At 50.6% G+C, this 25,245-nt stretch overlaps 1 protein-coding gene across 1 annotated transcript; it reads left to right on the forward strand.

Moving 5' to 3' along the window:
* Nucleotides 1-1,402: 1,402 nt before the first annotated feature.
* LOC134908811 (uncharacterized) lies at nucleotides 1,403-24,921 on the forward strand. The gene is made up of 7 exons (XM_063914937.1): nucleotides 1,403-3,156; nucleotides 3,606-3,820; nucleotides 4,259-4,385; nucleotides 20,953-21,048; nucleotides 22,535-22,654; nucleotides 23,409-23,510; nucleotides 23,626-24,921. Exons 1-7 carry the CDS (start codon nucleotides 2,151-2,153, stop codon nucleotides 24,087-24,089), a joined length of 2,130 nt encoding a protein of 709 aa, XP_063771007.1. The 5' UTR covers nucleotides 1,403-2,150; the 3' UTR covers nucleotides 24,090-24,921.
* Nucleotides 24,922-25,245: the final 324 nt, after the last annotated feature.

Below are 25,245 nucleotides of genomic sequence, written 5' to 3' on the forward strand. Positions count from 1 at the left end.
ACCGTAATGGATTGGGGTTAACCCCTTCAGTGCTGCAGCGGCCATTGTCCACGTGGGCTGGGGGTCTCTCCGGCCACAGGAGGGTTAGGGTATGGGAGGGTTAGGGTATGGGAGAGGAGTGTAGGGTTAGGGAGGGTAGGGTTAGGGTATAGTAGGGTTAGGGTATGGCAGTGTAGGGTTAGGATATGGGAGGAGTGTAGGGTTAGGGTATGGGAGGGTAGGGTTAGGGTATGGCAGAGTTAGGGTATTGGAGTGGAGGGTATGGGAGTGGAGGGTTAGGGTATGGTAGGGTTAGGGTATGGGAGTGGACGGTTAGGCAGGGTAGGGTTAGCGTATGGGATTGGAGGGTAAGGGTATGGGAGTGTAGGGTTAGGGTATGGTAGGGTTAGGGTATGGGTGGAGTGTAGGATAAGGGTATGGGATTGGTAGTGGAGGGTTAGGGCATGGGTAGGGTTAGGGTATGGGAGTGGAGGGTTAGGGTATGGGAGGGTAAGGTATGGTAGGTTTAGGGTATGGGAGTGGAGGGTCAGGGAGGGTAGGGTTAGGGTATGGAAGTGGAGGGTTAGGGTATGGGAGTGGAGGGTCAGGGAGGGTAGCGTTAGGGTATGGAAGTGGAGGGTTAGGGAGGGTAGGGTTAGGGTGTGGGAGTGGAGGGTAGGGTTAGGGTATGGTAGGGTTACGGTATGGTAGGGTATGGGAGTGGAGGGTTACGGTATGGTAGGGTTAGGGAGGGTAGGGTAACGGTATGGGTGGAGCGTTAGGGAGGGTAGGGTTAGGGTATGGGTGGAGGGTAGGGTTAGGGCATACTTGCCTCCCTGACCCTCCCCATGAGGGAGAAAATGCTCTGTTCCTGGTAATGTATGATTGCCATCATGCTTCTTATGCATTAACCTGTTCAACACAGGTGCCGACAATCATAGATTAGGAGAAAAGCCTAGAAGCTGAGCATTGTGTCCCTCGTGGAGAGGGTCATGTTGGGAGGTATTGGTTAGGGTTACATACCTCCCAACATGACCCTCTCCAGGAGGGACAGAATGCTCTGCTCCTGGTCTGCCCTCTTTATTTATGATTGCCATCACCTGTCCTGAAACGTCTTCCTTATCCAGTAACCTGCTCAAAACAGGTGTCGACAATCATAGATTAAGAGGAAAGTCCAGAAGCTGAGCATTGTGTCCCTCGTGGAGAGGGTCGTGTTGGGAGGTATGGGGTTAGGACTCCTCTCTCTGGGATGCAGCAGAACTGTATAGAATAGACTACAGCACAGAACGACGCTGTACTGTGACGTCACACATCTACAGGAACAGTGCGCACTGCGCAGCCGCAGTAACTATCAGCGCGCTCAGCCGTGTCACGCATGCGCGTAATGCTTGATAGCCGCCGCCGGCTTCCTTCGCTCTGGTGCGCATGCGCGACTACTCAGCGTAATGCGCTTGCGTAAGAGCCTCACAGAGGTATGCGCATGCGCGCTGCCTTTGGCCTGCTGCTCTCGCGGGATCTCCTGTGCAGGTTACGGAGGGAGCGGCCCGGCTGTGTAACGGAGAGGGATGCAGGGCAGCGACCGATACTCCTACTCCCTGCACTCACAGGAGGTCTATGGTGCTGTATTCATGTAACCGGTGTGATATCATCCCTAATATGACGTCACTGGTGTGATATCCCTGTATGTCGTCACTAGTGTGATTCCGACCCCTCTATGATGTCAGTGGTGTGATACCATTCCCTGTATGTCATCACTATTGTGATACATCACCGGTTGACGATACTGGTGTGATATCATTCCCTGTATGACGTCACTGGTGTGGTATCATCCCCTCTATGATGTCACTGATGTGAAAGCTCCTTTGTATGACGTCACTGGTGTGATACCAGCCCCTGTAGGACGTCACTGGTGTGATAACATCCCCTATATGTCACTGGTGTGATAATATCCCCTGTATGACATCACTGGTGTGATAATATCCCCTGTATGATGTCACTGGTGTGATAATATCCCCTGTATGATGTCACTGGTGTGATAATATCCCCTGTATGACATCACTGGTGTGATATCTCCTGTATGACATCATTGGTGTGATAACATCCCCTGTGTGACGTCACTGGTGTGATATCATCCTCGTTACGTGACGACAGCCACAGACCTGTTGGGTAAGATGACGGATTCCGGCCGGCTGGATAATAAGAACACCCTGAAGAAGACGAAGTTCGACCTGCGCATTGTCCAGTCGTACCTGTGCCGGGTGCAGGAACAACGCCCGCTGCTTTCCATCCCCGTGGGTGAGCTGGACACCCACCTGGCCAACTTCATCCACACGCACCGCAAGCAAGATGGCTCAGAGTATGAGCCAGGGACCCTGCGCGGAATCCTGGGCAGCCTGGACCGCCACTTCGAGAAATGTGGCTACCCCCACGCCATCTACCGCTCCCGGGAGACCAAGTTCCTGAAAACGGTCAACGCTATGAAGGAGAAGCAGTGCTACCTCAAGACCATCGGCAAGGGGAACCACCCCAACCATGCTGAGCCGCTGACCGAGAGGGAGATCGAGCTCCTGTACTCCAGTGGTGCCATAGGCCTCCACAACCCCACCGCCCTCCTCCACATGCTTTTCTTTAACATCGGCCTTCATTTCAGCCTCCGCACCATGGAGCAGCACAGCCTGAAGTGGGGCGACATCGTCCTGAAAGCCGATCCTCAGGGGAGAAAATACTTGGAGCACACCAAGAAACTGTCGCCGGGCCGGAACTCGGGCAGACTGCACCCAGCGCACACCATGACCATGCAGATCTACGAGAGCCCAGAGCAGCCCGAGAGAGACGTGGTCAAAGCCTATGAGAAGTACACCGCCGAGAGGCCTGAGAAGATGAAGTGCAAGGACGCCCCCTTCTACCTCACCCCGCAGCCGGACTGCAGGCCAGGCTACGCCCGCTGGTTCAAGAACCTTCCCATGGGCGAGACCAGGATACGAAGCATCATGAAAAACCTGAAGATGGCAGCTGGGTTGTCTCCGCAGCGAAGGGTCACCAACCACTGTGCTTTGAAAAGTCCCAACATGAAGGGAAGTGTCAAGACCGTACCCCCGACTCCACTAATGAAATCACCAAGAGGGAGCCGGCCTATGAATGGCTGCCGGAGTAATGGCCGCGCTGTTAAGATGGAGGGTAAGCGATGGGTTGAGAGCCCTGGGTGTGGACGATCTGGTGTTGTCTATGATTGGGTAGCATGGAACTTATCAGAACCATTATTGCATGCGCTCAGTCGTCTGAGGGTCCACCACCCAAATCCTCTGATCACAGTACGCAGTGAGGAGCAATTGAGCAAAGTGGTGAGAGCGCATCTATTATAATATTATTGCCTATTTACAGTGCACGATCATCGTACGCAAGAGTTGGCTTTCACCATTGGAGCTGACATTTTGGACATCCAATGTCCAGATGTCCCGAGACATCCAGATTGCCGGTTATTTCGGGTCTCGGCTCTAGATAGAATGGCTGGATAGTTTGCTGGGAAACGACGAAAGCATCTGACAAGTTCCTTGGCCGCTTTAGGTCCATGGAGGATAGGGATAATCTTTACTAACGTCCTGTTGTCTCTTCTCCGCTGTCAGCAGATGTGGCCTCCTACTGCGCCAATGACGTCTCAGACGCTGCCGCTCCGAGCAGGGGTCCACGTAACGGCAATGTCAGTGTGAAAGAGCGCGGTGACGTCCTTTCGTCTCCACCCGTCAGAAGCCCCAAAAACAAGATCATTAAGGAGGAGTGGGAGCCGAGAGAAGCCTCTGAACTGAGAGTGATCGCAGAGGAGAAAAGCTTTTTCCCCGGACAGGTGGGTTAGCGTGAGCCTCCTGTGTAGTGATGGGATGTCCTGCTTGGGCACCCCCCCTGGGATGGCGCAGGGACCAACCCCACGGGTCATGATAAAGAATGATGAGGAAATGCCTACTGTGTTCTAAGTCGGGGTGGAGAGCTTCCTAATTAAGTGGGGCGATTTACTAATACTGACTACCTTCCGTCTGACAGTGTGTCGCTGTGATGCTGTGAGCTCAATATAGGATTGCAGGCTGTCAAGGTGACTTATAATTTCCTCAGCATTTGCGAATTCCACCTGCAGCAAAAAATTTAACCTGTAGGTTTCCAATGTGATGTTGATAAAAGGAAAATTAATCATTGAACAAGTCGTTCTGTACATACAGTTACTGTCATGCGTTACTGTATTTGGTGTTCAATTGGATTATTTCCTTGCTGTTCCCCTATTTTCCTCCAGGGATCAGTCATGTTCCAGGATGTGGCGGCCTCCTTCTCTCCAGAAGAGTGGGGGGTGTTAGAGGACTGGCAGAAGGAGCTGTACAAGAATGTGATGCGTGAAATCCACTCGGCGCTGCAGGCGATGGGTAAGAAAGCTTTCTTTGCATAACTTAAATAAATACTTACCGTCAAAGTTTCATACAGACGTAATGTGAGCTGAGGTGTTATATAGAGGGAGGAGGTGACAGTGCGTGGCGTCCTACAGATGTAATGTCATCTGAGGGGTTATATAGAGGGAGGAGGTGACGGTGCGCTGTGTCCTACAGATGTAATGTGAGCTGAGGTGTTATATAAAGAGAGGAGGTGACGTGCCCTGCGTCCTACAGATGTAATGTGAGCTGAGGTGTTATATAGAAAGAGGAGGTGACGGTGCGCTATGTCCTACAGATGTAATGTGATCTGAGGGTTTATATAGAGGGAGGAGGTGATGGTGCCCTGCGTCCTACAAATGTAATGTGAGCTGAGGTGTTATATAGAGGGAGGAGGTGACAGTGCGTGCGTCCTACAGATGTAATGTGACCTGACGTGTTATATAGCGAGAGGAGGTGACGGTGCCCTGCATCCTACAGATGTAATGTGTTATATAGAGAGAGGAGGTGACGGTGCCCTGCGTCCTACAGATGTAATGTGTTATATAGAGAGAAGAGATGACGGTGCGCTGCGTACTACAGATGTAATGTGATCTGAGGGGTTATATAGAGGGAGGAGGTGACTGCGCTGCGTCTTACAGATGTAATGTGACCTGAGGTGTTATATAGAGAGAGGAGGTGATGGTGAGCTGCGTCCTACAGACGTAATGTGTTATATAGAGAGGAGGTGACAGTGCGCTGCAGACGTAATGTGTTATATAGAGAGGAGGTGACAGTGCGCTGCAGACATAATGTGTTATATAGAGAGAGGAGGTGATGGTGCGCTGCAGACGTAATGTGTTATATAGAGAGGAGGTGACGGTGCGCTGCAGACGTAATGTGTTATATAGAGAGGAGGTGACGGTGCGCTGAAGACGTAATGTGTTTTATAGAGAGAGGTGGTGATGGTGTGCTGCAGACATAATGTGTTATATAGAGAGGAGGTGACAGTGCGCTGCACACATAATGTGTTATATAGAGAGGAGGTCACAGTGCGCTGCAGACATGTTTTATATAGAGAGAGGAGATGACGGTGTGCTGCAGACGTAATGTGTTATATAGAGAGAGGAGGTGACAGTGCGCTGCAGACGTAATGTGTTATATAGAGAGAGGAGGTGACGGTGCGCTGCAGATGTAATGTGTTATATAGAGAGAGGAGGTGACGGTGCGTGGCATCCTGCAGATGTAATGTGTTATATAGAGGGAGATGATGATGACTTGTTCCCTGTCACGTCCGCAGGATATAAGATTGTCAACGCTGATGTAATGTGTTATATAGAGAGGAGGTGACGGTGCGTCCTGCAGACATGTGTTATATAGAGAGAGGAGGTGATGGTGCGCTGCAGATGTAATGTGTTATATATAGAGAGGAGGTGACGGTGCGCAGCGTCCTGCAGATGTAATGTGTTATATAGTGGGAGGAGGTGACTGTGCGCGGCGTCCTGTAGATGTAATGTGTTATATAGAGAGGAAGTGACGGTGCGCTGCAGATGTAATGTTTTATATAGAGAGGAAGTGACGGTGCGCTGCAGATGTAATGTGTTATATAGAGGGAGATGATGATGACTTGTTCCCTGTCACGTCCGCAGGATATAAGATTGTCAACGCTGATGTAATGTGTTATATAGAGAGGAGGTGACGGTGCGTCCTGCAGACATGTGTTATATAGAGAGAGGAGGTGACAGTGCGCTGCAGACATAATGTGTTATATAGAGAGAGGAGGTGATGGTGCGCTGCAGACGTAATGTGTTATATAGAGAGGAGGTGACGGTGCGCTGCAGACGTAATGTGTTATATAGAGAGGAGGTGACGGTGCGCTGCAGACGTAATGTGTTTTATAGAGAGAGGTGGTGATGGTGTGCTGCAGACATAATGTGTTATATAGAGAGGAGGTGACAGTGCGCTGCACACATAATGTGTTATATAGAGAGGAGGTCACAGTGCGCTGCAGACATAATGTTTTATATAGAGAGAGGAGATGACGGTGTGCTGCAGACGTAATGTGTTATATAGAGAGAGGAGGTGACAGTGCGCTGCAGACGTAATGTGTTATATAGAGAGAGGAGGTGACGGTGCGCTGCAGATGTAATGTGTTATATAGAGAGAGGAGGTGACGGTGCGTGGCATCCTGCAGATGTAATGTGTTATATAGAGGGAGATGATGATGACTTGTTCCCTGTCACGTCCGCAGGATATAAGATTGTCAACGCTGATGTAATGTGTTATATAGAGAGGAGGTGACGGTGCGTCCTGCAGACGTGTTATATAGAGAGAGGAGGTGATGGTGCGCTGCAGATGTAATGTGTTATATATAGAGAGGAGGTGACGGTGCGCAGCGTCCTGCAGATGTAATGTGTTATATAGTGGGAGGAGGTGACTGTGCGCGGCGTCATGTAGATGTAATGTGTTATATAGAGAGGAAGTGACGGTGCGCTGCAGATGTAATGTTTTATATAGAGAGGAAGTGACGGTGCGCTGCAGATGTAATGTGTTATATAGAGGGAGATGATGATGACTTGTTCCCTGTCACGTCCGCAGGATATAAGATTGTCAACGCTGATGTAATGTGTTATATAGAGAGGAGGTGACGGTGCGTCCTGCAGACATGTGTTATATAGAGAGAGGAGGTGATGGTGCGCTGCAGATGTAATGTGTATCACTGACCTGGTTGGAGAGTGTTGTGGACTCGGGGTTTCTTCCGGTGACCGGGAAGAGAAACCGCTACTGGGTCGCAGTAGAGATGGCCGGATGTAGGTCTTCCTCATACAGGATAAAGACGGTAGGCAGGAGGCACGGAGGAATGCTTGAAGGTCTCCTGAAAGACAAGACTTGTAAAAGTGTTGAGTGCTGAGGCACAGAGGTGCTGGAGATATTGAGGTGCTGGAGGCACTGAGGTGCCGGAGGCACGGAGGTGCAGAGGTACGGAGGTGCAGAGGTGCAGAGGTACGGAGGTGCAGAGGTACGGAGGTGCTGGAGGTACGGAGGTGCTGGAGGCACGGAGGTGCTGAGGTACGGAGGTGCTGGAGGCACGGAGGTGCTGGAGGCACGGAGGTGCTGGAGGCACGGAGGTGCTGAGGCACGGAGGTGCTGGAGGCACGGAGGTGCTGGAGGCACGGAGGTGCTGGGAGGCACGGAGGTGCTGGGAGGCACGGAGGTGCTGGGAGGCACGGAGGTGCGTGGTGGCGCTCGGGCGCTTGGAGGCACGGAGGTGCTTGGAGGCACTGATGTGCTTGGAGGCACGGAGGTGCATGGTGGCGCTCGGGCGCTTGGAGGCACTGATGTGCTTGGAGGCACGGAGGTGCGTGGTGGCGCTCGGGCGCTTGGAGGCACTGATGTGCTTGGAGGCACGGAGGTGCGTGGTGGCGCTCGGGCGCTTGGAGGCACGGAGGTGCGTGGTGGCGCTCGGGCGCTTGGAGATACTGTAATGCTGGGAGGCACGGAGATGCTTGGGAACACAGATGCTGGAAACACAGATATGCTTGGAGACACAGAAGAAGCAGGAACAAGGGAGCTCTGGAGATCACGGTTTCTGACAGGCAGAATTGATGATACACAGGCGTCGGATCTCTGCCCGGCGTCTGACTTTAAACCTCCCGCCTTTGCCTGATTGGCGGAGCGGGCAGGTGACGTCAGCCCCGCTCCGCCTACCTGACCTCAGTCAACATGGTGGCGCCCTCGCTCCGGGAAGCCGCCGAGGAGACCCACCGACCCGACGCCGGAACACAGAGACCGCCGAAGGAGAGAGGCGCCAGGCCATCCAGGACACCCGCAGAGGCAAGCGCGGCCGCCGCTGCCCGCGAGGTGTGACAGTACCCCCTCCTCCAGGAGTGGCCCCGGGACACTTTCCGGGCTTAGTTGGATGTCTGGAGTGGAAGATCCGAACCAGTCGGGGAGCTGTTACCTCAGTAGCATTGATCCAACTTCTCTCCTCAGGACCATAACCTTTCCACTCTACCAAGTACTGTAGTTTTTTATGAAGATAACGAGAGTCAAGAATAGCTTTGATTTCAAATTCTGTCCCAGCTTCAGACACTAAAGAAGTTGGTCTAGGGGATGCTGAGTGGAACCGATTCAGAATGAGGGGGCGGAGGAGAGAGACATGAAAGGAGTTTGGAATTCGAAGGTGGGAAGGCAACCCTAATTTGCAAACGACCGGGTTCAAGACTTGCAGCACTGAGAAAGGACCAATGAACCTTGGGGCAAATTTCATAGTAGGTACTTTCAAACGAAGATTGCCGGTAGAGAGCCATACCTTGTCGCCAACCTTATATTGAGGAGCTGCTCGTCGCTTCCTATCCGCAAAGAATTTATAGCGACCGGAAACTCTCTTGAGATTGGCATGAACTCAACTCCAGATTTGGTTAAAATGTCGGAGAGTAGAGGCTGCAGCAGGAACTTCTTCTGGAGGACAAATGGGCAACTCCGGATCTTGGGGATGAAATCCATAATTAATAAAGAATGGAGACTCACCAGTTGAAGAATGATATAGATGGTTGTGGGCAAACTCGGCCCAAGGCAATAACTCCACCCAGTTATCTTGAGAAGGAGAAAGGTAAACATGGAGAAAAGTCTCTAGATCCTGATTGACACGTTCAGTTTGCCAATTAGTCTGTGGATGGTAAGCAGAAGAGAACTTGAGTTTAATTTGTAGAGTTGAACAGAGGGCTCTCCAGAATCTTGCTGTAAACTGTACCCCTCGATCTGAGACTATTTCTAGAGGTAACCCGTGCAGGCGGAAATGCTCCTGGATAAATAACAGGGCCAACTTGGAAGCGGATGGTAATCCGGTCAACGGAACAAAATGTGCCATCTTAGAGAATCGGTCAATAATCACCCAAATGGTGTTATGACCCTTAGAGAGAGGTAGTTCAGTAACAAAGTTCATCGAGATATGAGTCCAAGGCCTCTTAGGAATGGATAAAGGATGCAACAAGCCCGCAGGCGGCAGACGTGGAGTTTTGTGCTGAGCACATTGAGGACACGAATTAACATACTCTTGAACATCTTTTTTCATAGTGTCCCACCAGTACGATCTTCGCAGAAATTCTCACATTTTCTGAACTCCCGGATGACCAGAAAACTTAGAAGTGTGAGCCCACTGCAACAGTCTTGGTCGAAATTTAACTGGTACCGACATTCTTCCAGGAGGAGGGCCCAACCCGGTGGGAGCTGCAGAAATAGAGATGGGACTAAGGATTAATGCCTTCTCCATTGTATTCTCCTCCTCCGAAGCCATCACTGAACGGGATAAGGCATCCGCCTTGGTATTAAGAGTTCCAGCCCGATACTTGATGATAAAGGAAAATCTGGCAAAGAAGAGCGCCCATCTTGCCTGACGGGGATTCAAACATTGGGCCGTCTTTAGGTACAGTAAATTCTTGTGATCCGTAAAAAATTGTAATTAAGTGTTTAGCACCCTCCAGAAGATATCTCCATTCTTCTAAAGCAGATTTAATTGCCAGCAGCTCTTTGTCTTCAATGGTGTAATTTAATTCAGCAGGGGAGAACTTGTGAGAATGGAAACCACACGGATGCAACTTCCCATCTGAGGCGTACTGCGAAAGTACAGCACCTATGCCTACCGTGGAAGCATCAACCTCCAGAAAGAATGGTTTTAGGAAATCTGGCTGCTGAAGTACGGGAGCGGACATAAAGGCTGTCTTCAGCTGTTTGAACGCTGCTACTGCTTCAGAAGGCCAATTGCTTGAGTCAGCCCCTTTCGTAGTCAGAGCAGTAATAGGTGCCACGATAGTAGAGAAACCTCTTATAAATTTTCGATAATAATTCGCGAATCCTAGAAATCGTTGCACTGCTTTCGAGGAAAGAGGTTGAGTCCAATCTCGGATGGCCGAGAGTTTCTTCGGATCCATACGCAATTCAGTTCCAGAAATAATGTAGCCCAAAAATGAAATAGAAGGAACCTCAAAGGTGCACTTGGAGAATTTGCCATAAAGATGGTTCTCGCGCAACCGAAGGAGTACTTCCTTAACTTGTAGTCGGTGCTCAGAAAGAGTCTTCGAAAATATCAGAATGTCATCCAAATAGACTACTATATTCAGATACAACATGTCCCGAAAAACTTCATTAATGAATCCCTGAAAGACGGCGGGGGCGTTGCTGAGGCCAAATGGCATTACCAGATACTCGTAATGCCCATCTCTAGTATTGAAAGCGGTCTTCCACTCATCCCCTTGTCGAATACGTATCAGATTGTATGCTCCCCTTAAGTCAAGCTTAGTAAACACTCGAGCTCCACGCACTATCAAAAAGCTCTGTGATGAGCGGCAAAGGATACTTGTTCTTAATGGTGACTTCATTTAAACCACAATAGTCAATACATGGTCTCAGGCCTCCATCTTTTTTCTTGACAAAGAAGAAGCCAGCTCCCGCTGGGGAAGTGGAGGGACGGATGAACCCCTTCTGCAAATTCGACTTAATGTACTCTGACATAGCTTGTGTCTCTGGAACCGACAAAGGATTAGTGCGACCTCGGGGCGGCATTTTTCCAGGAATAAGCTCAATAGGACAGTCCCAGGGCCTATGCGGAGGTAATTTATCAGCCGCCTGTTCCGAGAAGACATCTAAAAATTCTCGATAAGCCTCTGGAATAGACTCCACGTCCAACTTGGCCGATGCACGGAGTGGAACGACAGGAGCAAGACAATTCAATCGACAGAAAGGGTTCCAAGAAATTATTTGTGTCGACCCCCAGTCGACATGCGGGTTGTGAAGCCTGAGCCAGGGAAGACCCAAAACGAGATCATGAGACATCTCCTGAATAACCAGAAACTCCAGTTGTTTTCGGTGCAAAGCTCCCACTTGTAGCTGAATTGACTCAGACTGACTCGTAATCAAGGCGTTAGGAATTTGAACACCGTTAATAGCTGTGATCGTAATAGGTCGCTCGACCAACTGTAACTTCAAGCCCAAACTCTGGGCGCAGGAGAGAGAAATAAAATTCCCCGCAGCTCCTGAATCCAATAGAGCCATAACAGTTTTGACTTCTGTTTCAGTAGACAAAGATACTGAGAGTAAACAGTCCACTACTGGAGAAGATTGAGAAACCACACCCAGCTTGACTTCCCCGGTACAGGCTAGGACTGCCCGTTTCCCGGGCGAGACTTGCAAAGCTTGAGAAAGTGATCCGCGGCTCCACAGTAGAGGCAAAGTCTATTCTCACGCCGACGCTGTCGCTCCTCTGGAGACAGTCGAGACCGATTAATCTGCATGGGTTCGTCTGGAGCTGTCGTAACCGATTGTTTAGACGGAGGAGCCCGGAATCTGCATCGATCAGACCGAGAACGTTCGCCGACTCGTTCCTGCATGCGGAGATCCACTTTCACACAGAGCGAGATCAACTGTTCCAAAGAATCTGGCAAATCCCTTGTAATCAATTCGTCTTTAAGACGGTCGGACAGCCCGTTCCAGAAAGCGGCCCGTAAGGCATCATTATTCCAGCGCAATTCGGAGGCTATGGTCTGAAAATGAATCGAATACTGACCTACTGAACGGGAGCCTTGTCGAACTCGGAGTAGATCTGAAGAGGCAGCGGTCGTTCTGCCAGGCTCATCAAAGATCCTGTGGAAAGATGAGATGAAATTGGTGTAGCTGGAAACCAAAGGATCCGATCGCTCCCATAACGGAGACACCCATTCCAGCGCTGAGCCCTCAAGCAAGGAAATAATGTATGCTACTTTGGATCGATCCGTGGGGAAGTTGTGTGCGAGGAGTTCAAACTGTACCTCGCACTGGTTAAGAAAACCACGGCAATTCTTTGGGTTGCCGTTGTAGCGAGAGGGAGTGGGAAGCTGAAGGCGTGACCTGGTTCCGGACACAGCGTGAGCATTATCGGGAGCGACTACCGGAGCGGGCACCGGAGCTGGAACCGGAACTACTGAAGCCAGGGAAACCTGAATTTGATCCAGCCTGCCGGATAGTTCTCGGAGATACCGCATCACCTGGTTTTGCGCCGCCTCTTGACTCTGAACACGGGAAGCCAGATCTTGGATGGCACTCGCTTCTGGGTTCCGATTCCCCGGGTCCATGTGGCCTGTGTATACTATCACTGACCTGGTTGGAGAGTGTTGTGGACTCGGGGTTTCTTCCGGTGACCGGGAAGAGGAACCGCTACTGGGTCGCAGTAGAGATGGCCGGATGTAGGTCTTCCTCATACAGGATAAAGACGGTAGGCAGGAGGCACGGAGGAATGCTTGAAGGTCTCCTGAAAGACAAGACTTGTAAAAGTGTTGAGTGCTGAGGCACAGAGGTGCTGGAGGCACTGAGGTGCTGGAGGCACTGAGGTGCCGGAGGCACAGAGGTACGGAGGTGCTGGAGGTACGGAGGTGCTGGAGGTACAGAGGTGCTGGAGGCACGGAGGTGCTGGAGGCACGGAGGTGCTGAGGCACGGAGGTGCTGGAGGCACGGAGGTGCTGGAGGCACAGAGGTGCAGAGGTACGGAGGTGCTGGAGGCACGGAGGTGCTGAGGTACGGAGGTGCTGAGGCACGGAGGTGCGTGGTGGCGCTCGGGCGCTTGGAGGCACTGATGTGCTTGGAGGCACGGAGGTGCGTGGTGGCGCTCGGGCGCTTGGAGGCACTGATGTGCTTGGAGGCACGGAGGTGCGTGGTGGCGCTCGGGCGCTTGGAGGCACTGATGTGCTTGGAGGCACGGAGGTGCGTGGTGGCGCTCGGGCGCTTGGAGGCACGGAGGTGCGTGGTGGCGCTCGGGCGCTTGGAGATACTGTAATGCTGGGAGGCACGGAGATGCTTGGGAACACAGATGCTGGAAACACAGATATGCTTGGAGACACAGAAGAAGCAGGAACAAGGGAGCTCTGGAGATCACGGTTTCTGACAGGCAGAATTGATGATACACAGGCGTCGGATCTCTGCCCGGCTTCTGACTTTAAACCTCCCGCCTTTGCCTGATTGGCGGAGCGGGCAGGTGACGTCAGCCCCGCTCCGCCTACCTGACCTCAGTCAACATGGTGGCGCCCTCGCTCCGGGAAGCCGCCGAGGAGACCCACCGACCCGACGCCGGAACACAGAGACCGCCGAAGGAGAGAGGCGCCAGGCCATCCAGGACACCCGCAGAGGCAAGCGCGGCCGCCGCTGCCCGCGAGGTGTGACAATGTGTTATATATAGAGAGGAGGTGACGGTGCGCGGCGTCCTGCAGATGTAATGTGTTATATAGTGGGAGGAGGTGACTGTGCGCGGCGTCCTGTAGATGTAATGTGTTATATAGAGAGGAAGTGACGGTGCGCTGCAGATGTAATGTGTTATATAGAGAGGAAGTGACGGTGCGCTGCAGATGTAATGTGTTATATAGAGAGGAAGTGACGGTGCGCTGCAGATGTAATGTGTTATATAGAGAGAGGAGGTGAAAGCGCTGCAGATGTAATGTTTTATATAGAGAGAGGAGGTGACGGTGCGCTGCAGATGTAATGTGTTATATAGAGAGGAAGTGACGGTGCGCTGCAGATGTAATGTGTTATATAGAGAGAGGAGGTGAAAGCGCTGCAGATGTAATGTTTTATATAGAGAGAGGAGGTGACGGTGCGCTGCAGATGTAATGTGTTATAGAGAGAGGAGGTGACGGTGCGCTGCAGACGTAATTTGTTCTATAGAGAGAGGAGCTGACAGTGCGCTGCAGACGTAATGTGTTATATAGAGGGAGGTGGTGACGGTGCGCGGCGTCCTACAGACGTAATGTGTTATATAGAGAGGAGGTGACAGTGCGCTGCAGACGTAATGTGTTCTGTAGAGAGGGGAGGTGACGGTGCGCTGCAGACGTAATGTGCTATATAGAGAGAGGAGGTGACGGTGCGCTGCAGACGTAATTTGTTCTATAGAGAGAGGAGCTGACAGTGCGCTGCAGACGTAATGTGTTATATAGAGGGAGGTGGTGACGGTGCGCGGCGTCCTACAGACGTAATGTGTTATATAGAGAGGAGGTGACAGTGCGCTGCAGACGTAATGTGTTCTATAGAGAGGGGAGGTGACGGTGCGCTGCAGACGTAATGTGCTATATAGAGAGAGGAGGTGACGGTGCGCTGCAGACGTAATGTGTTATATAGAGAGGAGGTGACAGTGCGATGCACACAAAATGTGTTATATAAAGAGGAGGTCACAGTGCGCTGCAGACATAATGTTTTATATAGAGAGAGGAGATGACGGTGTGCTGCAGACGTAATGTGTTATATAGAGAGAGGAGGTGACAGTGCGCTGCAGACGTAATGTGTTATATAGAGAAAGGAGGTGACGGTGCGCTGCAGACCTAATATGTTATATAGGGAGAGGAGGTGATGGTGCGCTGCAGATGTAATGTGTTATATAGAGAGAGGAGGTGACGGTGCGTGGCATCCTGCAGATGTAATGTGTTATATAGAGGGAGATGATGATGACTTGTTCCCTGTCACGTCCGCAGGATATAAGATTGTCAACGCTGATGTAATGTGTTATATAGAGAGGAGGTGACGGTGCGTCCTGCAGACGTGTTATATAGAGAGAGGAGGTGATGGTGCGCTGCAGATGTAATGTGTTATATATAGAGAGGAGGTGACGGTGCGCGGCGTCCTGCAGATGTAATGTGTTATATAGTGGGAGGAGGTGACTGTGCGCGGCGTCCTGTAGATGTAATGTGTTATATAGAGAGGAAGTGACGGTGCGCTGCAGATGTAATGTTTTATATAGAGAGGAAGTGACGGTGCGCTGCAGATGTAATGTGTTATATAGAGAGAGGAGGTGAAGGAGCGCTGCAGATGTAATGTGTTATATAGAGAGAGGAGGTGACGGTGCGCTGCAGATGTAATGTGTTATAGAGAGAGGAGGTGACGGTGCGCTGCAGATGTAATGTGTTATATAGAGAGAGGAGGTGACGGTGCGCTGCAGATGTAATGTGTTATATAGAGAGAGGAGGTGACGGTGCGCTGCAGACGTAATGTGTTATATAGAGGGAGGAGGTGATGGTGCGCGGCGTCCTGCAGATGTAATGTGTTATATAGAGGGAGCTGATGATGACTTGTTCCCTGTCACGTCCGCAGGATATAAGATTGTGAACGCTGATGTAATGTGTTATATAGAGGGGAGGTGACAGTGCGTTATGCAGACATAATGTGTTCTATAGAGAGAGGAGGTGACGGTGCGCTGCAGACGTAATGTGTTATATAGAGAGAGGAGGTGACGGTGCGCTGCAGACGTAATGTGTTATATAGAGAGGAGGTGACGGTGCGCTGCAGATGTAATGTGTTATATAGAGAGAGGAGGTGACGGTGCACTGCAGACGTAATGTGTTATATAGAGGGAGGAGGTGATGGTGCGCGGCGTCTTGCAGACGTAATATGTTATATAGAGAGGAGGTGACAGTGCGCTGCAGACGTAATGTGTTCTGTAGAGAGAGGAGGTGACGGTGCGCTGCAGACGTAATGTGTTATATAGAGAGGAGGTGACGGTGCGCTGCAGATGTAATGTGTTATATAGAGAGGAGGTGACGGTGCGCTGCAGACGTAATGTGTTATATAGAGGGAGGAGGTGACGTGCGCGGCGTCCTGCAGACGTAATGTGTTATATAGAGGGAGATGATGACTTGTTCCCTGTCACGTCCGCAGGATATAAGATTGTGAACGCTGATGTAATGTGTTATATAGAGAGGAGGTGACTGCGTCCTGCAGACATAATGTGTTCTATAGAGAAAGGAGTTGACGGTGCGCTGCAGACGTAATGTGTTATATAGAGAGGAGGTGACGGTGCGCTGCAGATGTAATGTGTTATATAGAGAGAGGAGGTGACAGTGCGCAGCGTCCTGCAGATGTAATGTGTTATATAGAGAGGAGGTGACGGTGCGCTGCAGACGTAATATGTTATATAGAGAGAGAGGAGGTGACTGTGCGCGGCGTCCTGCAGACGTAATGTGTTATATAGAGAGAGGAGGTGACGGTGCGCTGCAGATGTAATGTGTTATATAGAGAGGAGGTGACGGTGCGCTGCAGATGTAATGTGTTATATAGAGAGAAGGTGACGGTGCGCTGCAGATATGATGTGTTATATAGAGAGGAGGTGACGGTGCGCTGCAGACGCAATGTGTTATATAGAGGGAGGAGGTGATGGTGCGCGGCGTCTTGCAGACGTAATGTGTTATATAGAGAGGAGGTGACAGTGCGCTGCAGACGTAATGTGTTATATAGAGGGAGGAGGTGATGGTGCGCGGCGTCCTGCAGATGTAATGTGTTATATAGAGGGAGGTGATGATGACTTGTTCCCTGTCACGTCCGCAGGATATAAGATTGTGAACGCTGATGTAATGTGTTATATAGAGAGGAGGTGAGGGTGCGTCCTGCAGACATAATGTGTTATATAGAGAGAGGAGGTGACGGTGCGCTGCAGATATAATGTGTTATATAGAGAGGAGGTGACAGTGCGTTCTGCAGACATAATGTGTTCTATAGAGAGAGGAGGTGACGGTGCGCTGCAGACGTAATGTGTTATATAGAGAGAGAGGAGGTGACTGTGCGCGGCGTCCTGCAGACGTAATGTGTTATATAGAGAGAGGAGGTGACGGTGCGCTGCAGATTTAATGTGTTATATAGAGAGGAGGTGACGGTGCGCTGCAGATGTAATGTGTTATATAGAGAGGAGGTGACGGTGCGCTGCAGATGTAATGTGTTATATAGTGAGGAGGTGACGGTGCGCTGCAGACGTAATGTGTTATATAGAGGGAGGTGGTGACGGTGCGCGGCGTCCTACAGACGTAATGTGTTATATAGAGAGGAGGTGACAGTGCGCTGCAGACGTAATGTGTTCTATAGAGAGGGGAGGTGACGGTGCGCTGCAGACGTAATGTGTTATATAGAGAGGAGGTGACAGTGCGCTGCACACGTGTTATATAGAGAGGAGGTCACAGTGCGCTGCAGACATAATGTTTTATATAGAGAGCGGAGATGACGGTGTGCTGCAGACGTAATGTGTTATATAGAGAGAGGAGGTGACGGTGCGCTGCAGACCTAATATGTTATATAGAGAGAGGAGGTGATGGTGCGCTGCAGATGTAATGTGTTATATAGAGAGAGGAGGTGACGGTGCGTGGCATCCTGCAGATGTAATGTGTTATATAGAGGGAGATGATGATGACTTGTTCCCTGTCACGTCCGCAGGATATAAGATTGTCAACGCTGATGTAATGTGTTATATAGAGAGGAGGTGACGGTGCGTCCTGCAGACATGTGTTATATAGAGAGAGGAGGTGATGGTGCGCTGCAGATGTAATGTGTTATATATAGAGAGGAGGTGACGGTGCGCGGCGTCCTGCAGATGTAATGTGTTATATAGTGGGAGGAGGTGACTGTGCGCGGCGTCCTGTAGATGTAATTTGTTATATAGAGAGGAAGTGACGGTGCGCTGCAGATGTAATGTTTTATATAGAGAGGAAGTGACGGTGCGCTGCAGATGTAATGTGTTATATAGAGAGAGGAGGTGACGGTGCGCTGCAGATGTAATGTGTTATATAGAGAGAGGAGGTGACGGTGCACTGCAGACGTAATTTGTTCTATAGAGAGAGGAGGTGACGGTGCGCTGCAGATGTAATGTGTTATATAGAGAGAGGAGGTGACGGTGCGCTGCAGACGTAATGTGTTATATAGAGGGAGGAGGTGATGGTGCGCGGCGTCCTGCAGATGTAATGTGTTATATAGAGGGAGCTGATGATGACTTGTTCCCTGTCACGTCCGCAGGATATAAGATTGTGAACGCTGATGTAATGTGTTATATAGAGGGGAGGTGACAGTGCGTTCTGCAGACATAATGTGTTCTATAGAGAGAGGAGGTGACGGTGTGCTGCAGACGTAATGTGTTATATAGAGAGATGAGGTGACAGTGCGCAGCGTCCTGCAGATGTAATGTGTTATATAGAGAAGAGGTGACGGTGCGCTGCAGACGTAATATGTTATATAGAGAGAGAGGAGGTGACTGTGCGCAGCGTACTGCAGACGTAATGTGTTATATAGAGAGAGGAGGTGACGGTGCGCTGCAGATGTAATGTGTTATATAGAGAGAGGAGGTGACGGTGCGTGGCATCCTGCAGATGTAATGTGTTATATAGAGGGAGATGATGATGACTTGTTCCCTGTCACGTCCGCAGGATATAAGATTGTCAACGCTGATGTAATGTGTTATATAAAGAGGAGGTGACGGTGCGTCCTGCAGACATAATGTGTTATATAGAGAGAGGAGGTGACGGTGCGCTGCAGATGTAATGTGTTATATAGAGAGGAGGTGACGGTGCGCTGCAGATGTAATGTGTTATATAGAGAGGAGGTGACGGTGCGCTGCAGACGTAATGTGTTATATAGAGGGAGGTGGTGACGGTGCGCGGCGTCCTACAGACGTAATGTGTTATATAGAGAGGAGGTGACAGTGCGCTGCAGACGTAATGTGTTCTATAGAGAGAGGATGCGACGGTGCGCTGCAGACATAATGTGTTATATAGAGAGAGGAGGTGACGGTGCACTGCAGACGTAATGTGTTATATAGAGGGAGGAGGTGATGGTGCGCGGCGTCTTGCAGACGTAATGTGTTATATAGAGAGGAGGTGACAGTGCGCTGCAGACGTAATGTGTTCTATAGAGAGAGGAGGTGACGGTGCGCTGCAGACGTAATGTGTTATATAGAGAGGAGGTGACGGTGCGCTGCAGATGTAATGTGTTATATAGAGAGGAGGTGACGGTGCGCTGCAGACGTAATGTGTTATATAGAGGGAGGAGGTGACGTGCACGGCGTCCTGCAGATGTAATGTGTTATATAGAAAGGAGGTGACGGTGCGCTGCAGATGTAATGTGTTATATAGAGAGGAGGTGACGGTGCACGGCGTCCTGCAGATGTAATGTGTTATATAGAGAGGAGGTGACGGTGCGCTGCAAATGTAATGTGTTATATAGAGAGGAGGTGACGGTGCGCTGCAGACGTAATGTGTTATATAGAGGGAGGAGGTGAAGGTGCGCGGCGTCCTGCAGATGTAATGTGTTATATAGAGGGAGATGATGATTACTTGTTCCCTGTCACGTCCGCAGGATATAAGATTGTGAACGCTGATGTAATGTGTTATATAGAGAGGAGGTGACGGTGCGCTGCAGATGTAATGTGTTATATAGAGAGGAGGTGACGGTGCGCTGCAGACGTAATGTGTTATATAGAGGGAGGAGGTGGTAGTGCACGGTGTCCTGCAGATGTAATGTGTTATATAGAGAGGAGATGACGGTGCGCTGCAGATATGATGTGTTATATAGAGAGGAGGTGACGGTGCGCTGCAGACGTAATGTGTTACATAGAGGGAGGAGGTGACGGTGCACTGCGTCCTGCAGATGTAATGTGTTATATAGAGAGGAGGTGACGGTGCGCTGCAGATGTAATGTGTTATATAGAGAGGAGGTGACGGTGCGCTGCAGATGTGATGTGTTATATAGAGAGGAGGTGACGGTGCGCTGCAGACGTAATGTTATATAGAGGGAGGAGGTGACTGTGCGCGGTGTCCTGCAGATGTAATGTGTTATATAGAGGGAGATGATGACTTGTTCCCTGTCACGTCCGCAGGATATAAGATTGTGAACGCTGATGTAATGTGTTATATAGAGAGGAGGTGACGGTGCGCTGCAGATGTAATGTGTTTTATAGGGAGGAGGTGACGGTGCGCTGCAGATGTAATGTGTTATATAGAAAGGAGGTGACGGTGCGCTGCAGACGTAATGTGTTATATAGAGGGAGGAGGTGACGGTGCGCGGCGTCCTGCAGATGTAATGTGTTATATAGAGAGGAGGTGATGGTGCGCTGCAGATGTAATGTGTTATATAGAGGGAGGAGGTGACTGTGCGCGGCGTCCTGCAGGTGTAATGTGTTATATAGAGAGGAGGTGACGGTGCGCTGCAGATGTAATGTGTTATATAGAGGGAGGAGGTGACGGTGCGCGGCGTCCTGCAGATGTAATGTGTTATATAGAGAGGAGGTGACGGTGCGCTGCAGACGTAATGTGTTATATAGAGGGAGGAGGTGACGGTGCGCGGCGTCCTGCAGATGTAATGTGTTATATAGAGGGAGATGATGATGACTTGTTCCCTGTCACGTCCACAGGATATAAGATTGTGAACGCTGATGTAATGTGTTATATAGAGGGAGGAGGTGACGGTGCGCGGCGTCCTGCATATGTAATGTGTTATATAGAGGGAGATGATGATGACTTGTTCCCTGTCACGTCCGCAGGATATAAGATTGTGAACGCTGATGTAATGTGTTATATAGAGGGAGATGATGATGACTTGTTCCCTGTCACGTCCACAGGATATAAGATTGTGAACGCTGATGTAATGTGTTATATAGAGGGAGATGATGATGACTTGTTCCCTGTCACGTCCGCAGGATATAAGATTGTGAACGCTGATGTAATGTGTTATATAGAGGGAGGAGGTGACGGTGCGCGGCGTCCTGCATATGTTATGTGTTATATAGAGGGAGATGATGATGACTTGTTCCCTGTCACGTCCACAGGATATAAGATTGTGAACGCTGATGTGCTTCTGAAGGTTAAGGATGACGAGTGTAAAAAGAACTGTCCGGCTGATGACTGTCCGGACTCTACAAGAGGTGAGAACCGGCCTGTGTGCGCCCTCCGTAATATCAGGGCCACTTCTCTTGTGGGTAACAGCAGAACGGTTGGCTCGGGCGATCGCCCTACGTATGAAGGACTCAGATATTTAAAATAGCAGCGAGCACCATCTCGTGTGTCAGGTACATACCTCCGTGTCACAGAACACACGGACAGTAGTACATTAGGGAGAAATACACGGTGTCAGAAGATACGTATAGCAGGCAGCTCTAATATACAGGCTAGAAGGTGGTTATACACAGCACAGGCGTCTGCTAGCTGGAACACCTGACTGTGACTGTGTGGTATTGTAACAGGATGTGCCGTAGTGGTATGTCTGCCGTGGTGGAGTCACGCTCTCTTCCGTGTGTTTGTTACATGTCATGTACATGTGAGGTTCCGGTGCCCGTGTTGTACGTGTGTGTGTGTGTGTGTGTTACACCTCATGTACATGTGAGGTTCTATGACATGTGCCCGTGTTATACGCGTGTGTGAACATCTCATGTACATGTGAGGTTCATGTGTTCAGTGACTGGTGTCCGTGTTGTACGTGTGTGTGTTACGTGTAATGTACATGTGAGGTTCATGTGTTCAGTGACCGGTGTCCGTGTTGTACGTGTGTGTGTGTTACATCTCATGTACATGTGAGGTTCATGTGTTCAGTGACCGGTGTCCGTGTTGTACGTGTGTGTGTGTTACATCTCATGTACATGTGAGGTTCATGTGTTCAGTGACCGGTGTCCGTGTTGTACGTGTGTGTGTGTTACATGTAATGTACATGTGAGGTTCATGTGTTCAGTGACCGGTGTCCGTGTTGTACGTGTGTGTGTGTTACATCTCATGTACATGTGAGGTTCATGTGTTCAGTGACTGGTGTCCGTGTTGTACGTGTGTGTGTGTAACATGTAATGTACATGTGAGGTTCATGTGTTCAGTGACCGGTGTCCGTGTTGTACGTGTGTGTGTGTGTGTGTGTGTGTGTTACATGTAATGTACATGTGAGGTTCATGTGTTCAGTGACCGGTGTCCGTGTTGTACGTGTGTGTGTGTTACATGTAATGTACATGTGAGGTTTCGGTGCCCGTGTAGTACGTGTGTGAGTGTTACATGTAATGTACATGTGAGGTTCATGTGTTCAGTGACCGCTGTCCGTGTTGTACGTGTGTGTGTTACATCTAATGTACATGTGAGGTTCAGTGACCGGTGTCCATGTTGTACATGTGTGTGTGTTACATCTCATGTACATGTGAGGTTTCGGTGCCCGTGTTGTACATGAGATGTAACACACACACACACGCGTACATGTGAGGTTTCGGTGCCCGTGTTGTACGCGTGTTTGTGTGTTACATCTCATGTACATGTGAGGTTCCGGTGCCCGTGTTGTACGTGTCTGTGTGTGGCTTTGGTCGCGCACCGTGTAGTGTCTGCCATCCTGTGCTGTGTCCTGGTTACTGAGACCCCCGGTGTCCTCTCCTTTGGTGACAGGCGGCGGTCAGAGCGTCAGTCCCGACATCTTGCTGAGGATCAAACATGACGAGCTGCCGGACTGGAGGGACCTGGAGGTGCCGGAGAAGGAGGAGGAGGAGATGGACACTTCTAGCTCTAGTGAGTGAGCGTCTTACCGGGGACTGTCCCCATGTTGTGTCCTGGTCTCTCTGTAATGAGCTGTAGCAGCGGCCCGCACACACGTAGGCAGCCATGTTGTGCTCTGTGGGTGGCGTATGTACCTGAGAGCCGCCACTAATACAAAGTAATGACAGTATAAACAGTAATATCACTGGATACTCGGGTCCAGCCCATATACCGGTACTAACCTAGAGACTGGCGCATTGTATATCAGCATAACGAGGAGAAGCCATAGGTCACATTCCTGGGGACGCGCTCATTTGTTGGGAATAAGCGTGAATATAAGGAGGAGATCTGCATCTTCTGTGACAGCCGCTAATTTACCTTTCCTCTCATGGAGAACACAGGTCTGATATCCTAAGAAATAAAGACAACAATGTTTAATTAGCACGCAGCAGAAATGGCGAAATGCGTCTGCTCGTGCGGATACATCAGTGTTTCCCAACCTCAGTCCTCCAGGTTTTAGTCATAGCCAGGCTTGGGGACAGGTGGCTAAATCAAAATAATTAAGGTCTTAATGAAGCCACCTGTGCTGAAGTATGGTTATCCTTAAAACCTGGAGTGTTAGTGCACTTTGAGGACTGTAGTTGGGAAGCCAGAGAGTCCCAAGGTCTCTGAATGGGTTAGTGGGTGGTTAGCAGTGTTACGCCAGCAGGAGAACCCGGATACAATGAGTATCTGCCACAGTGTAACCACCAGTAATGAGTCTCACTCCTCTCCTCACCGTCCCCAGGTCTCCCGGTCTTCGATCCTGATCTCTCCCTGTGGATCTTCAGGGAAGAACCAGACGTCGGCTCCCCAGATGATGCAAAGGACCAGACTCCCGTTGACCTAGGTTTGTTACCCCGTTGTCTATTGAAGCCTCCATGGCATGCTGGTACTTGTAGTTCTGCACAGTAGAATGTGAGTAGTTGAGGTGAGCGTGTTGTTTATATGTTGTGTTTCCGCAGGTGAAGGGGCTTCCTTGCCACAGCACGTCCCCTCTTCATACAAAGAGCCGCTACCGGAGATCTCCACGCTCTACAATCCCGGCTACACGGAGGGCCCCCGTCCCGGCAAGCGGAAGAGACGCCCGCCTCAGAGGCGGAGCAACGAGCAGAGGACGGATTCAGACTGTGACAACGATGAGCCCACGCATCGCCTTCCTTGCCGGAACCTCGCTGCCGTGGAGCGGGCGGACTGGATGTTGGAGGACAAGTTGTACCAGTGTGACCTGTGCGAGAGAACCTACAGCGACCGCTCCGGCGAGACGTTTCTGGCCTGCCCTCACTGTGGGGGCACCCTGAACTCGCACCCCCTTTTCCACCGGCAGATAGTTGCCGACGCAGGTGCCGGCTTTCCTCAGACTCTCCGCTTCAGCGACATCAACGTGGATGCTGGTTTCTCCCACCCAATGCAGGGGCCGGTGGGGTGAGCTCCTGGGCTCACCTGTGACATGCACTGGATCTTAATTTATTAACGCCTCCTGTAGAGACGGGCAGAGAGGAGCCTACTACCCCGACTGGCACCGTAGCACCACCCGCAGCTTTGTGTTCGCTCGCAGAGTGGTCACTGGAGCCTCGTCACCCTAGAGACATGAAAGCGGTGCCGTCTCTTGGTTCCGGGATGGAGTCGCTGTGATATTTCAGTAGTTGATAGGTTTTTCTCCTGTTGTCACCCCGCGGACTGCAGCATCCATGTTAGGAAGTTGTGGCTTTTATTGGGCGGCAGAGGGGGTTTTAGTTAATGTATTGTTTGCAGAGTGAGCGTTTTCTGGGGACACAAATGTGCCTTAGTCTAAGATACCAGTCTTCCCACAATCCACAGGACACATTCAGTGTAGTGGTGACCCCGTGCACATGTGGGAGATGCACGGAACCCGGTGCTGAGGACATAGGGGGCAGATTGAGGTCCCCGGAGTTTGTAGCAGCATTCTGTAACGTTTCTGTCTCTCACCGCAGTACTCGGCCCTTTCTGACCTGGCGTGACACAGTATTAGGCGACTGCTTTGGCAGAGGATGCCTTTTCTTCCAAGCTGTTGCACTGTATAATATTTATTTTACTTGTTTTTAACGTTGTGTTAAAGTGTACCTAAACGTAGAGTGAGCAGCCATTTTACGAAGGCGGTCATTTTCTAGTGACTGGATAGGCTTCCACCAGTGACGGCGTGTCGTCAGTAAGGGGAATATGACGCAGTACAATGGACGGACAAACGTTTTGTTGCTGTGTTTTCATGGGTATGACACAATAAAGGTCATTACAGTTAAGTCTTGTGTGTTTGGAGATTTGTCTGTCCATAGTCACATTGTACAGCACCATATTCCCCCTATCGGCCGCTGTGTGGGCCCGATTCAGCGTGGAACGCAGAAGTGCGAAAATCTATCTTTGCACTTCTGCGCATGCGCGAGGACTCAGCTTGCGATCCCAAGCTAAGTTCTGGCGGGGGGGGGGGGGGCGGGAACGGGGCGTTAACGCACCGTTTTGTAGGTGTCGAAGCACCGTTTGGGGGGCACGGTATAGACAACGGTGTCATGTGGGGCGTCCGTGACGCCACGCGCAGCTGCTGCGAGCCTAAACATGGAGGGTAGCCA

The sequence above is a fragment of the Pseudophryne corroboree genome, chromosome 4, assembly GCF_028390025.1.
Source record: "Pseudophryne corroboree isolate aPseCor3 chromosome 4, aPseCor3.hap2, whole genome shotgun sequence".
NCBI lineage: Eukaryota > Metazoa > Chordata > Amphibia > Anura > Myobatrachidae > Pseudophryne > Pseudophryne corroboree.

Coding starts and splice junctions, on each gene's coding strand:
- LOC134908811 (XM_063914937.1), top strand. CDS start 2,151: ATGACGGATTCCGGCCGGCTGGATAATAAGAACACCCTGAAGAAGACG. Junction 3,157..3,605: donor CCGCGCTGTTAAGATGGAGG/GTAAGCGATGGG, acceptor CGCTGTCAGCAG/ATGTGGCCTCCTACTGCGCC. Junction 21,049..22,534: donor CTGTCCGGACTCTACAAGAG/GTGAGAACCGGC, acceptor CTTTGGTGACAG/GCGGCGGTCAGAGCGTCAGT.